Consider the following 15,656-nt stretch of genomic DNA (forward strand, 5'->3'; position numbering starts at 1 on the left):
CCTCACTGTGGGGACTGCTGATAAAAAACCAGTCACTGAGCAGTGGTTTGTAGTTCTCCTTGAAGAGGTCCTTCACATCCCTTGTAAGTTGGATTCCTAGGTATTTTATTCTCTTTGAAGCAATTGTGAATGGGAGTTCACTCATGATTTGGCTCTCTGTTTGTCTGTTATTGGTGTATAAGAATGCCATTGATTTTTGCACATTGATTTTGTATCCTGAGACTTTGCTGAAGTTGCTTATCAGCTTAAGGAGATTTTGGGCTGAGACGATGGGGTTTTCTAGATACACAATCATGTCGTCTGCAAACAGGGACAATTTGACTTCCTCCTTTCCTAATTGAATACCCTTTATTTCCTTCTCCTGCCTCATTGCCCTGGCCAGAACTTCCAACACTATGTTGAATAGGAGCGGTGAGAGAGGGCATCCCTGTCTTGTGCCAGTTTTCAAAGGGAATGCTTCCAGTTTTTGCCCATTCAGTATGATATTGGCTGTGGGTTTGTCATAGATAGCTCTTATTATTTTGAGATACGTCCCATCAATACCTAATTTATTGAGTTTTTAGCATGAAGTGTTGTTGAATTTTGTCAAAGGCCTTTTCTGCATCTATGGAGAGAATCGTGTGGTTTTTGTCTTTGGTTCTGTTTATATGCTGGATTACATTTATTGATTTGCATATGTTGAACCAGCCTTGCATCCCAGGGATGAAGCCCACTCGATCGTGGTGGATAAGCTATTTGATGTGCTGCTGGATTCAGTTTGCCAGTATTTTATCGAGGATTTTTGCATCAATGTTCATCAAGGATATTGGTCTAAAATTCTCTTTTTTTGTTGTGTCTCTGCCAGGCTTTGGTATCAGAATGATGCTGGCCTCATAAAATGAGTTAGGGAGGATTCCCTCTTTTTCTATTGATTGGAACAGTTTCAGAAGGAATGGCACCAGCTCCTCCTTGTACCTCTGGTAGAATTCGGCTGTGAATCCATCTGGTCCTGGACTTTTTTTGTTTGGTAAGCTATTGATTATTGTCTCAATTTCACAGCCTGTTATTGGTCTATTCAGAGATTCAACTTCTTCCTGGTTTAGTCTTGGGAGGATGTATGTGTCGAGGAATTTATCCATTTCTTGTAGATTTTCTAGTTTATTTGCATAGAGGTGTTTATAGTATGCTCTGATGGTAGTTTGTATTTCTGTGGGATCAGTGGTGATGTCCCCTTTATCATTTTTTATTGCGTCTATTTGATTCTTCTCTCTTTTCTTCTTTATTAGTCTTGCTAGCGGTCTATCAATTTTGTTGGTCTTTTCAAAAAAACAGCTCCTGGATTCATTAATTTTTTGAAGTGTTTTTTCTGTCTCTATTTCCTTCAGTTCTGCTCTGATCTTAGTTATTTCTTGCCTTCTGCTAGCTTTGAATGTGTTTGCTCTTGCTTTTCTAGTTCTTTTAATTGTCATGTTAGGGTGTCAATTTTCGATCTTTCCTGCTTTCTCTTGTGGGCATTTAGTGCTATAAATTTCCCTCTACACACTGCTTTGAATGTGTCCCAGAGATTCTGGTATGTTGTGTCTTTGTTCTCGTTGGTTTCAAAGAACCTCTTTATTTCTGACTTCATTTCGTTATGTACCCAGTAGTCATTCAGGAGCAGGTTGTTCAGTTTCCATGTAGTTGAGTGGTTTTGAGTGAGTTTCTTAATCCTGAGTTCTAGTTTGATTGCACTGTGGTCTGAGAGACAGTTTGTTACAATTTCTGTTCTTTTACATTTGCTGAGGAGTGCTTTAAATAAAAGAGGATACAAACAAATGGAAGAACATTCCATGCTCATGGGTAGGAAGAATCAATATCGTGAAAATGGCCATACTGCCCAAGGTAATTTATAGGTTCAATGCCATCCCCATCTAGCTACCAATGACTTTCTTCACAGAATTGGAAAAAACTACTTTAAACTTCATATGGAACCAAAAAAGAGCCCGCATTGTCAAGTCAATCCTAAGCCAAAAGAACAAAGCTGGAGGCATCACACTACCTGACTTCAAACTATACTACAAGGCTACAGTAACCAAAACAGCATGGTACTGGTACCAAAACAGAGATATAGACCAATGGAACAGAACAGGGCCCTCAGAAATAATGCCGCATGTCTACAACTATCTGATCTTTGACAAACCTGAGAAAAACAAGCAATGGGGAAAGGATTCCCTATTTAATAAATGGTGCTGGGAAAACTGGCTAGCCATATGTAGAAAGCTGAAACTGGATCCCTTCCTTACACCTTATACAAAAATTAATTCAAGATGGATTAAAGACTTAAATGTTAGACCTAAAATCATAAAAACCCTAGAAGAAAACCTAGACAATACCATTCAGGACATAGGCATGGGCAAGGACTTCATGTCTAAAACACCAAAAGCAATGGCAACAAAAGCCAAAATTGACAAATGGGATCTAATTAAACTAAACAGCTTCTGCACAGCAAAAGAAACTACCATAAGAATGAACAGGCAACCTACAGAATGGGAGAAAATTTTTGCAACCTACTCATCTGACAAAGGGCTAATATCCAGAATCTATGATGAACTCAAACAAATTTACAAGAAAAAAACAAACAACCCCATCAAAAAGTGGGTGAAGGATATGAACAGACACTTCTCAAAAGAAGACATTTATGCAGCCAAAAAACACATGAAAAAATGCTCATCATTACTGGCCATCAGAGAAATGCAAATCAAAACCACAATGAGATACCATCTCACACCAGTTAGAATGGTGATAATTAAAAAGTCAGGAAACAACAGGTGCTGGAGAGGATGTGGAGAAATAGGAACACTTTTATACTGTTGGTGGGACTGTAAACTAGTTCAACCATTGTGGAAGTCAGTGTGGCAATTCCTCAGGGATCTAGAGCTAGAAATACCATTTGACCCAGCCATCCCATTACTGGGTATATACCCAAAGGATTATAAATCATGCTGCTATAAAGACACATACACACGTATGTTTATTGCGGCACTATTCACAATAGCAAAGACTTGGAACCAACCTAAATGTCCAAGAACCACAGACTGGATTAAGAAAATACGGCACATATACACCATGGAATACTATGCAGTCATAAAAAAGGATGAGTTCACGTCCTTTGTAGGGACATGGATGAAACTGGAAACCATCATTCTCAGCAAACTATCGCAAGGACAAAAAACCAAACACAGCATGTTCTCACTCATAGGTGGGAACTGAACAATGAGAACACATGGACACAGGAAGGGGAACATCACACACCAGAGACTGTTGTGGGGTGGGAGGAGAGGGGAGGGATAGCATTAGGAGAGATACCTAATGCTAAATGATGAGTTAATGCGTGCAACACACCAACATGGCACATGTATACATATGTAATGAACCTGCACGTTGTGCACATGTACTCTAAAACTTAAAGTATAATAATAATAAAATTAAAAAACAACAACAACAAAAAACAGTCACACAGCTGCTCTCACACAAATCTACCTCTTGTATGGATGAAATTGATGTTTCCCTGGAGGTGTCCAGACAGCTGATGAAACAGAGAGCCTATAAAAGCTGTTGGTCCTTAAGGCTGCCCAGCCTCTGGCGAAGATGGAGCTTGTAAGGAGGCTCATGCCTCTGGCCTTTTTAATTGTCGCCTGATTGGCAGAGTTGATGTTGATGGAGGCTGAAGGTAAAACACATTTTTTTTTTAGTCAAAATACTGTCATTCAAAAGGTCCCTGCCAGAGATTTTAGAACTTTTTGAGTCCTCTGCTGGCCCCAGTGTGGAAAAAATTACTCTTAAATATTATTAGTGGGAGATTAAGTTAGTATCAGGTTCATTCATGGTGATACTGCAATACATATAAAATATAAAAAGCACAGGGAATTTAACCAGGTAATTTTATTTCTAAACACTTAGCTTTAGGAAACAACTATAATAGTGTCCAAAGATGTATGTACAAGCATGTTCATTATACTATATTAATAAATGTAAGAAACAACAAAAATCTCCATTTATTATGAATCTTATGGTAAATACATACAAAGAACACTGTGTGGATTTTAGTTTTTAAAGGACACTGATCCAGGAGGAGGAAACAGAGAAAGATGGCAGAATAGAAGCCTCCATCAATCATCCTCCCCACAGGAACACTAAACTGAACAAGTATCTACACCAAAAAAGCATCTTAAGAAAAACCAAAAATCAGGTGAGTAATCACAGTACCTGTTTTTAACTTCATATCACTGAAAGAGGCACTGAAGAGGATGGGAAAGACAGTCTTGAATTGCCAACACCACTCCCTCCCCTATCCCCTTGCAGTGGCTACATGGTATGGAGAAAAAAATCTGTGCACCTGGTGGGAGGGAGAGTGCAGTGATTGTGGGACTTTGCATTGAAACTCAGTGCTTTTCTGTCACAGCAGGAAGCAACACCAGGCAGAGTTCAGCCGGTGCCCATGGAGGGAGCATTTAGACCAGCCACAGCCAGAGGGGAATCACACCTCCCAGTGATTGGAACCTGGGTTCTGGCAAGCCTGGACACTGCAGGCTAAAGTGCTCTGGGTCCTAAATAAACTTGAATGGGTGTCTAAACCACAATGACTGCAATTCCTGGGCAAGTCCTGATGCTGTGCTGGGTTTGCAGCCAGTGGACTTGGGGGGGATGTGACCCAGTGAGATACCAGCTGGGGTGATCAGCTTGCACCATGCCTCCCCCAACCCCAGGCAGCACAGCTCACAGCCCTGGGAGAGACTCCTTCCCTTTGTTTGAGGAGAGGAGAGGGAAGAGTATAGAGGACTTTGTCTTGCATGTTGGATACTAGCTCAGCCACAATAGGATAGGGTACCAGGGAGAGTCCTGAGGCACCCAATCCAGGCCTTAACTCCAAGATGACATTTCTAGACACAATCTGGGCCACAAGGGAGTCTGCTGCTTTGACGGGTAGGACCTAGTCCCAGAAAAATTCATCACTTACTGACTAAAGAGCCCGTGGTACCAAAGCAGTACTTGCCATGGGCCTTGGGTGAAACTCAAGAGACATGCTGGCTTCAGGTGTGACCCAGCACATTCCCAGCTGTGGTGGCCATGGGGATGGACCCCTTCTGCTTGAGAAAAGGAGAAAGAAGAGTAGGGGGACTTTGTCTTGCAGCTTAGGTACGAGTTCGGCCACAGTGGGGTAGAGCATTAAGTGGGATCGTGGGGTCCCCAGTTCTGGGGCTTGCCTCTTGGACGGCATTTCTGTGCATGCCCTGGGCCAGAGGGGAGCCTGCTGCTCTGTAGAGAGAGCCTCAGGCCTGGCAGCAGTCACTACAAGATGACTTAGGAGCCCTTGGGCCTTGAATGAACATTGGGAGTAGTCTGCCTGACTACCATGGGCCTAGGGCAGTGGTGGCCATAGAGAGAGATTCCTCTCCTTATGAAAAGAAGAGATATTTGTTTTATGGCTTGGGTGCCAGATAAGCTGCAGTAGAATAGAATACCAAGTAAATTCCTAAGATTTCTGACTCTAGGCCCTGGCTCCCCGACAGCATCTCTGAACCTGCTGAGGACTTGGGGGAAGTTGTTGCTCTGAAAAGAAGGATGCCATCCTGGCTGGCTTTACCACCTGCTGGTAGAGCCCTAGGGTCTTGAGCAAACATGGACAGTAGCCAGACAGTGGCTACTGTGGGCCTTGGGTGAGATCCAATACTATGCTGGCTTTAGTTCTGACTGAGCACAGTCCCATTGCTGGTGGCCACAGGGGTGCTTGTGTCACTTCATCCCAACTCCAGACAGCTCAGCAGTGAGAGAGAGAGACTCCATTTGTTTGGGTGGAAGTAGGGAAAGAGACTAAGAGTCTCTGCCTGGTAATCCATTTCATTCTTCTGGATCTTGTCAAAGACCACCAAGGCAGTACCTCTATGAGTCTGCAAGAGCCATAGCCTTAATGGGCTTGGGGTATCTCCTAATGCAGATATGGTTGCAGTGGCCAAAAACTTAGATCACAATAGGCACTTGCCCTCGAGCATCTAGAAAGCCTTCCCAAGAAGGACAGACACAAACAAGACCAGACTGTGAAGACTACAATCAATACCTAACTCTTGAATACTCAGACACAAACAAACATCCACAAGCATCAAGACCATCCAGGAAAACATGACCTCAGCAAATGAACTAAGTAAGGCACAAGGAATCAATCATGGAGAGACAGAGATATGTGACTTTCAGACAGAGAATCCAGAATAGCTGTTTTGAGGAAATACAATGAAATTCAAGATAACACAGAGAAGGAATTCAGAATCCTATTGATAAATTTAGCAAAGAGATTGAAATAATTTAAAAGAATCAAGAAGAAATTCTGTAGTTGAAAAATTCAATTGACGTACTGAAGAATGCATCAGAGTTTCTTAACAACAGAATTGATCAAGCAAAATAAAGAATTAGTGAGCTTAAAGACAGGCTATTTGAAAATACAAAGAGAGAGGAGACAAAAGCAAAAAGAATGAAGCATGCCTACAAAATCTTGAAAATAGCTTCAAAAGGGAAAATCCAAGAGTTACTGGCCTTAAAGAAGAGGTAGACAGACAGGGATAGAAAGTGTATTCAAAGGGATAATAAAAAAAAAGAACTTCCCAAACCTAGAGAAAGATATCAATATTCAAGTAGAAGAAGGTTACAGAACATCAAGCATATTTAACACAAATAAGACTACCTCAAGGAATTTAATAATCAAATTCCCAAAGGTCAAGGATAAAGAAAGGATCCTAAAAGCAGCAAAAGAAAAGAAACAACATACAATGGACTTCCAGTATATCTGGCAGCAAGCTTCTCCATAAAAATATTACAGGCCAGAAGACAGTGTATTTAAAATGCTGAAGGAAAAAAAAACTTTTATTCCAGAATAGTATATCAAGCAAAAATATCCTTCAAACATGAAGGAGAAATACTTTCCCGGACAAGAAAAAAAGCTGAGAAATTTAAACATGAAACCTGTCCTATAAAAAATGCTAAAGGGAGTTCTTCAGTCTGAAAGAAAACAACATCAATGAGCAATAAAAAGTCATGTGAAAGTACAAAACTCACTGGCAATAGTGAATACATAGAAAAACACAGAATATTACAACACTATAACTGTGACATGTAAACTACTCATATCTAGAGTAGAAAGGCTAAAATATGAACTGATCAAAAATAATAATTACAACAAGTTTTCAAGACAGGCAGTACAATCAGATAAAAATAGAAACAACAAAAAATTAAAAAGCAGGGAACAATGTTAAAGTGTAGAGTTTTATTAGTTTTCTCTTTGTTTACGCAATCAGTGTTGACATCAGTTTAAAATAATGAGATATTATATTATCTGAAAGCCTCATGGTAACCTCAAATCAAAGAACACACAACAGATACACAAAAAAATAAAAAGCAAAGAATTAAAATGTACCACCAGAGAAAATCACCTTCATTAAAATGAAGACATTAGTAAGAAAAGAAGGAAGAGAAGACCACAAAACAACCCAAAAACAAATAAAATGGCAGGAGTAAGTCCTTACTTATCAATAATAACATTGAATGTAAATGAACTAAACTTTCCAATCAAAAAACATAGAGTGGCTGATGGATTAAAAAACAAAAACAAGACCAAATGATCTGTTGCCTACATGAAACACACTTCATATATATTTAGGATAGTTAGCTCTTCTTGTTGAATTGATCCTTTTACCATTATGTAATGGCTTTCTTTGTCTCTTTTGATCTTTGTTGGTTTAAAGTCTGTTTTATCAGAGACTAGGATTGCAACCCCTGCCTTTTTTTGTTTTCCATTTGCTTGGTAGATCTTCCTCCATCCTTTTAGTTTGAGCCTATGTGTGTCTCTGCATGTGAGATGGGTTTCCTGAATACAGCACACTGATGGGTCTTGACTCTTTATCCAATTTGCCAGTCTGTGTCTTTTAATTGGAGCATTTAGTCCATTTACATTTAAAGTTAATATTGTTATGTGTGAATTTGATCCTGTCATTATGATGTTAGCTGGTTATTTTGCTTGTTAGTTGATGCAGTTTCTTCCTAATCTCGATGGTCTTTACATTTTGGCATGCTTTTGCAGTGGCTGGTACCGGTAGTTCCTTTCCATGTTTAGTGCTTCCTTCAGGAGCTCTTTTAGGGCAGGCCTGGTGGTGACAAAATCTCTCAGCATTTGCTTGTCTGTAAAGGATTTTATTTCTCCTTCACTTATGAAGCTTAGTTTGACTGGATATGAAATTCTGGGTTGAAAATTCTTTTCTTTAAGAACGTTGAATATTGGCCCCCACTCTCTTCTGGCTTGTAGAGTTTGCCGAGAAATCCACTGTCAGTCTGATGGGCTTCCCTTTGTGGGTAACCCGACCTTTCTCTCTGGCTGCCCTTAACATTTTTTCCTTCATTTCAACTTTGGTGAATCTGACAATTATGTGTCTTGGAGTTGCTCTTCTCGAGGAATATCTTTGTGGCGTTCTCTGTATTTCCTGAATCTGAATGTTGGCCTGCCTTGCTAGATTGGGGAAGTTCTCCTGGATAATATCCTGCAGAGTGTTTTCCAACTTGGTTCCATTCTCCCCGTCACTTTCAGGTACACCAATCAGAAGTAGATTTGGTCTTTTCACATAGTCCCATATTTCTTGGAGGCTTTGTTCATTTCTTTTTATTCTTTTTTCTCTAAACTTCCCTTCTCACTTCATTTCATTCATTTCATCTTCCATCGCTGATACCCTTTCTTCCAGTTGATCGCATCGGCTCCTGAGGCTTCTGTATTCTTCACGTAGTTCTCGAGCCTTGGTTTTCAGCTCCATCAGCTCCTTTAAGCACTTCTCTGTATTGGTTATTCTAGTTATACATTCGTCTAAATTTTTTTCAAAGTTTTTAACTTCTTTGCCTTTGGTTTGAATTTCCTCCTGTAGCTCGTAGTTTGATCGTCTGAAGCCTTCTTCTCTCAACTCGTCAATTAAAAAGTCAGGAAACAACAGATGCTGGAGAGGATGTGGAGAAATAGGAACACTTTTACACTGTTGGTGGGACTGTAAACTAGTTCAACCATTGTGGAAGTCAGTGTGGCGATTCCTCAGGGATCTAGAAGTAGAAATATCATTTGACCCAGCCATCCCATTACTGGGTATATACCCAAAGGACCATAAATCATGCTGCTCTAAAGACACAGGCACATGTATGTTTATTGCGGCACTATTCACAATAGCAAAGACTTGGAACCAACCCAAATGTCCAACAATGATAGACTGGATTAAGAAAATGTGGCACATATACACCATGGAATACTATGCAGCCATAAAAAATGATGAGTTCATGTCCTTTGTAGGGACATGGATGAAATTGGAAATCATCATTCTCAGTAAACTATCACAAGAACAAAAAACCAAACACCGCATATTCTCACTCATAGGTGGGAATTGAACAATGAGAACACATGGACACAGAAAGGGGAACATCACACTCTGGGGACTGTTGTGGGGTGGGGGGAGGGGGGAGGGATAGCATTGGGAGATATACCTAATGCTAGATGACGAGTTAGTGGGTGCAGCACACCAGCATGGCACATGTATACATATGTAACGAACCCGCACATTGTGCACATGTACCCTAAAACTTAAAGTATAATAATAAATAAAAAAAAAAGAAACACACTTCACCTATAAAGACACGACACAGACTGAAAATACAGGGATGGAAAAAGATATTCCATGCAAATGGAAACAAAGAAGAGCAGAATAGATTGATGCAAAAAATATATTTCAAGACAAAAACTATAAAAAGAGACAAAGAAGTTCATTATATAATTATACATGGATACATTCAGCAAGAGGCTATAACTACTGTAAATGCACCTCACACTGGACCACTGAGCTATACAAAGCAAATATTATTAGAGGGAAAGAGAGAGATAGACCCCAATACAATAATAACTAGAGACTTCAACATCCCAGTTTCAGCACTGAACAGATCACCCAGACAAAAAAAAAATCAATGAACATTGGACTTAATCTGCACTATAGACCAAATGGACATAATAGATATTTACAGAACATTTCATCCAATGGCTTCAGAATATACATTCTTCTCCTCAACACATAGATAATTCTCAAGGATAGACGTTATGTTATACTACAAAGCAAGTCTTTAAAAATTTAAAACACTTGAAATAATATCAACGTAACTTCTCTGACCACAATGGAATAAAACTATAAGTCAATAACAACGGGATTTTTGGAAACTATACAAACACATGGAAATTAAACAATACGCTTCTAAATGACCAGTGGGTCAATGAAGAGATTAAGAAGGAAAGTGAAATTTTTCTTCAAACAAATAATGAAAACACAACATACTAAAGCCTATGGAATATAGTAAAAGCAGTACTAAGAGGAAAGCATATACCTTTAAGCCTACATCAAAAAAGTAGAAAAACTTCAAATAGACAACCTAACCATGCAAGTTAAAGAATTAGACAAGCGCTCTCGACTCCATCTTCGCGGTAGAGGCAGCTGGGACCGCCGTTCAGTCGCCAATATGCAGCTCTTTGTCCACGCCCAGGAGCTACACACCTTCGAGGTGACCAGCCAGGAAACGGTCGCCCAGATCAAGGCTCATGTAGCCTCACTGGAGGGCATTGCCCCGGAAGATCAAGTCGTGCTCCTGGCAGGCGCGACCCTGGAGGATGAGGCCACTCTGGGCCAGTGCGGGGTGGAGGCCCTGACTACCCTGGAAGTAGCAGGCCGCATGCTTGGAGGTAAAGTCCATGGTTCCCTGGCCCGTGCTGGAAAAGTGAGAGGTCAGACTCCTAAGGTGGCCAAACAGGAGAAGAAGAAGAAGAAGACAGGTCGGGCTAAGCGGCGGATGCAGTACAACCGGCGCTTTGTCAACGTAGTGCCCACCTTTGGCAAGAAGAAGGGCCCCAATGCCAACTCTTAAGTCTTTCGTAATTCTGGCTTTCTCTAATAAAAAAGCCACTTAGTTCAGTCAAAAAAAAAAAAAAAAAAAAAAGAATTAGACAAGCAAGAGTAAACCAAACCCAAAATTAGAAGAAAAGAAATAATTAAGATAAGAGCAAAAATTAATGAACTTGAAATGAGGAAAACAAAAAAGATCAACAAAATGAAAAGCCATTTTTTGAAAAGATAAACAAAATCATCAAAACTTTAGCCAGATTAACCGAAAAGAAAGAGAGAAGAACAGATAAATAAAATCAGATATGAAAAAGGAAATATTACAACTGGCACTGCAAAAATTCAAAGGATTATTAGGGGCTACTATGAGCAAATATACACCAATAAATTGGAAAGCCTAGAAGAAATGGATAAATTCCTAGACACATACAACCTACCAAGATTAAACTTGAAAGAAATCCAAAACCTGAAAATGTCTGAACAGATTGGTAAAAGTAATGAGATCAAAGCTGTACTAAAAAGTCTCCTAGCAAAACAAATTCCAGGATATGATGGTTTCACTGCTGAATTTTACCAAACATTTAAAGAAGAACTAATACCAATCTTACTTGAACTATTTCAAAAGATAAAGGAGGAAGGAATACTTCCAAACTCTTTCTATGAGGCCAGTAATACCCTGATACCAAAACCAGACAAAGACACAGAAAGAAAGAAAGAAAGAAAGAAAGAAAGAAAGAAAGAAAGAAAGAAAGAAAGAAAGAAAGAAAGAACGAACGAACTACAGGCCAATATCACTGATGAATATTGACGCAAAAATTCTCAGCGAAATACTAGCAAACTGACTTCAACAACACATTAAAAAGATTATTCATCATGACCAAGTGGGATTTATCCTAGGAATACAAGGATGGCTCCACGCACTTAAATCAATCAATATGATACATCATATCAACAAAATAAAAGACAAAAATCAGATAATCATTTCAATTGATGCTGAAAAGGCATTTGATAAAATTCAACATTCCTTCATGATAAAAACACTTTAAAAAACTGAGTATCAAAGGAAAATACCTTGACACAATAAAAGCCAATATGACAGACCCACAGCTAGTATCATACTGAATGGGGAAAAACAGAATGCCTTTCCTCTAAGATCTGGAACACAACAAGGGTGCCTACTGTCACTACTGTTATTCAACAATAATTGAATAGAAGTACTATTGAAGAGGTACTAGAATAGGTACTATAAGTCCTAACTAGAGTAATCAGACAAGAGAAAGAAATAAAGGGCATTCAAGTTGGAGAGGAAGAAGTGAAATTATCCTTGTTTGCAGATGATATGATCTTGTATTTGGAAAAAACCTAAAGACATCACCAAAAAACTACTAGAACTGAAAAACAAGTTAAGTTTTAGGATACAATATCAACATACAAAAGTCAGTGGCATTTCTATATGCCAACAGTAAACAGTCTGAAAAAGAAATCAAAAAAGTAATCTGATTTATAATAGCTACAAATAAAATACCTAGGACTTACACATGGGCTGCAAGAGCCAGAGCTTCCTGATTCCCAGCCTGGGAGCAGAGAGGGATGCTCAAGCTCAGGCCAACCACACCCTGCCCTGGACTGACTTCACCCACCAGAGTCGGCTGCCACTTTTTCAGAAAGTTCAAGAATAACTCACCCTTTACTTAGCGTATAATTAGGCATAGGCATTAATATAGCTAGCCAGCAGTCCACAAGTGCCACTCTGCCTATGGGATAGCTCTGCTGGGTCTATGGAGCAGCCATTTCACTGTACATTGTTGCTCCCATAAATGTGCTGTCTTTCACTGTTGCCTCACTCTTGAATTTTTTTTTATTGTACTTTTAGGGTACATGTGCACAACGTGCAGGTTAGTTACATATGTATACATGTGCCATGTTGGTGTGCTGCACCCATTAACTCGTCATTTAACATTAGGTATATCTCCTAATGCTATCCCTCCCCCCTCCCCCCACCCCACAACAGGCCCCAGTGTGTGAATTCTTTCAGCTGAAGCCAATAACCCTCCCAAGCTGAGCCCCAATTTGGGGTTTCACCTGTATCAGGATGATGAGACTTCCACTCCAGTTTTCTTTCCAAGATCCAGAGCCGATGATGTCACTCTCTTTCTTAAACATCATGCGTAGTTCTTCAGTGATTCCCTGGCACCAGGAGAAGCAGCTTTCAAAGTCTTCCCATGGTATTGTTTCAAAACTAGTTATGCACCACATAAGGATGCTCCAGTCAATGACAGACTGCATATATGATGGTGGTCTGTTGTGCCAAACCCCTATAGACTCCTGTGGAGATGGTACCAGGTTCAAGAGGCCTAAGAGACCCAGAGCCAGCAAATGAGACATGGGGTTTTTTAAAATGGAGAAATACTATCTTAACACAGAAGAATCCTTAGTTTTAAAGGTCAGGAATCTGAATTCTGACATTGCATGGGACAGAAGGAATGGCAAATGCATTCAGTGATAACTGTATGTTGGCTAAATTGAGTCATTTTCTCCACATTACCTAAATATCTGATACTGAATGTACTGAGCTTGATAGATGTTTTGTTTTTAAGGATAAGTCACAATTAAATAGAAACTGTTTAATAATTTATCTTAGGTGAAAATGATCCTGGTATACAAGAAGTCCTGTGATGCCTAGCTTTATATCATTATTTATATAGACTATGAAGAATTATAATTCTGGTTTATAACCAACTATTTTTATGTCAAAACAAAACAAAAAGAGAAAAGCCATGAGAAGACATGGAGGAAACTTAAATGCATATTGCTAAGTAAAAGGCCAATCTGAAAAGGCTACAGACCATGATTCCAACTATATGGAATTCAGGAAACAGGAAAAACATGGAGATGGTAAAGAGAGCAGTGGCTGCCAGAGGGATGAATAAGTGGAGCATAGAGGATTTTTAGGGCAGTGAAACTAATCTATATGATACGATAATGGTGGATACATGTCATTATACATTTATCCAAACCCATAGACTGTACAACACCAAGAGTGAATCCTAATATGAACTATAAACTTCAGGTGATAATGATGTCAATGTAGGCTCATCAATTGTAACAAATGTACCACTCTAGTGAGGATGTTGATAGTAGAGGAGGTTATGCACACGTAAGGATAGGGAATATACGAGAAATCTCTGTAACTTCTCTCAATTTTGCTGTGAACCTAAAATGGCTTTTTAAGTCTTAAATCAAGAAATTAAACGTATTAACTTCTATAAACACATTCACTACAAAGACTTGCATAATGCATCTTTAAGTTTGAAAACAGTTGAATGTTTGTGAATGTCAATATGGAAACATCCTAGTAAAATACCGTTTTCCAGTTTCAAAGAAGAACACTAATTTCCCTGTTAATCAAATGTTTTGACAACTATGAAAAATACTGACCCTTAATAAATGACCCTGCATGGCTCCTTAACTCTTAACACTTTTTTTTTTCTGTAAAGACAGGGCCTCACTATGTTTACCCAGGCTGGACTCAAACTCCCCGCCTCAAGTGATCTTTCTGCCTCAGCCTCCCAAAGTGTTAAGATTATAAGTGTGAGCCACCATGTCCAGCCAGACTATAATACTTTAATTTCACAAGTTTTCTACTTCACACTGGGAAGCCAAACTAAATTAGCCACTTGAAATAGAAATACTTTTAGGGGCCGGGCACATGGTTCACGCCTGTAACCCCAGCACTTTTGGGGGCTGAGGTGGGTGGATCATTTGAGGTCAGGAGTTCAAGACCAGATTGACCAACAGGGTGAGACTCCGTCTCTACTAAAAATACAAAAATTAGCCAGGCATGGTGGTCTGCACCTGTAATCCCAGCTACTCGGGAGGCTGAGGTAGGAGAATTGCTTGAACCAGGAGGCAGAGGTTGAAGTGAGATGAGATCGCACCACTGCACTCCAGCCTGGGCTACAGAGTGAAACTCTGTCTCAAAATAAATAAATAAATAAATAAATAAAAAGAAATACTTTCAGGGATATTTTGTCTTTGATTTTTAACATAAACACTAAGCTAATTCCAATAACAGTTCCTCTATGTTATGCTGGCACTGTTCCAAATAACAAATGCAGAGTATGTAGAGAAATCACATATTTATCAAATTTCAAATTGCCAAATATTACTCTTTAAAATGATTGTGATCTTGCTTCCCAATTACTTCATCATCAGATACATGCAGAAAGAACTCAGAATTGGCCTTTGTACTGTCTGCCCCTAACTTCATTTATCATCCTTGCTTGGAATACAGTAATTGCTACTACATCATAGTGAGGCACTTTGTGAATCAATGAACAGACCACAACTACCAGAAGATGCAGGACTATTAACTAATGCAGGACTATTAACTAACAGATTCAAACTTGAGACAGACTTCTCAATGAGAACAGAGATACTATCTAATATATGTTATGAATGTCCCATAAATAATGGCCCTTCAAGGACTATCAAAAGGGATATGCAAATCCTGACATTACTACGGTCACAGTTTGTTCCATATACTGTGTCACCTTTGTAGTATGATAAAAATGAACAAACAACATATAAATTAGCCCTCCTTTTGTTACCAACAAAGCTGGTCCTCCAAAAGATGGGGTCTTTCCCTGATGGGTGTCACAAAGCCAGTACGTGAAACCAAAAAAGAGTGACAAACACTGCAGGTTTTATTCAATCGCCACTGAATTGAGAAGCAGGAGTATGGCT

At 39.4% G+C, this 15,656-nt stretch overlaps 1 protein-coding gene across 1 annotated transcript; it reads left to right on the forward strand.

The window, feature by feature from the left end:
- The first annotated feature begins 10,484 nt into the window (after window positions 1–10,484).
- Window positions 10,485–11,010, forward strand: LOC101136911 (ubiquitin-like FUBI-ribosomal protein eS30 fusion protein). The gene has a single exon (XM_055352279.2). It carries the CDS (start codon window positions 10,534–10,536, stop codon window positions 10,933–10,935), a length of 402 nt encoding a protein of 133 aa, XP_055208254.1. The 5' UTR covers window positions 10,485–10,533; the 3' UTR covers window positions 10,936–11,010.
- Window positions 11,011–15,656: the final 4,646 nt, after the last annotated feature.

The sequence above is a fragment of the Gorilla gorilla genome, chromosome 8 (genome assembly GCF_029281585.2).
Source record: "Gorilla gorilla gorilla isolate KB3781 chromosome 8, NHGRI_mGorGor1-v2.1_pri, whole genome shotgun sequence".
Classification (NCBI taxonomy): domain Eukaryota; kingdom Metazoa; phylum Chordata; class Mammalia; order Primates; family Hominidae; genus Gorilla; species Gorilla gorilla.

Bases quoted from the DNA above. Each gene is read 5' to 3' on its own strand.
- LOC101136911 (XM_055352279.2), top strand. From the start codon at position 10,534: ATGCAGCTCTTTGTCCACGCCCAGGAGCTACACACCTTCGAGGTGACC.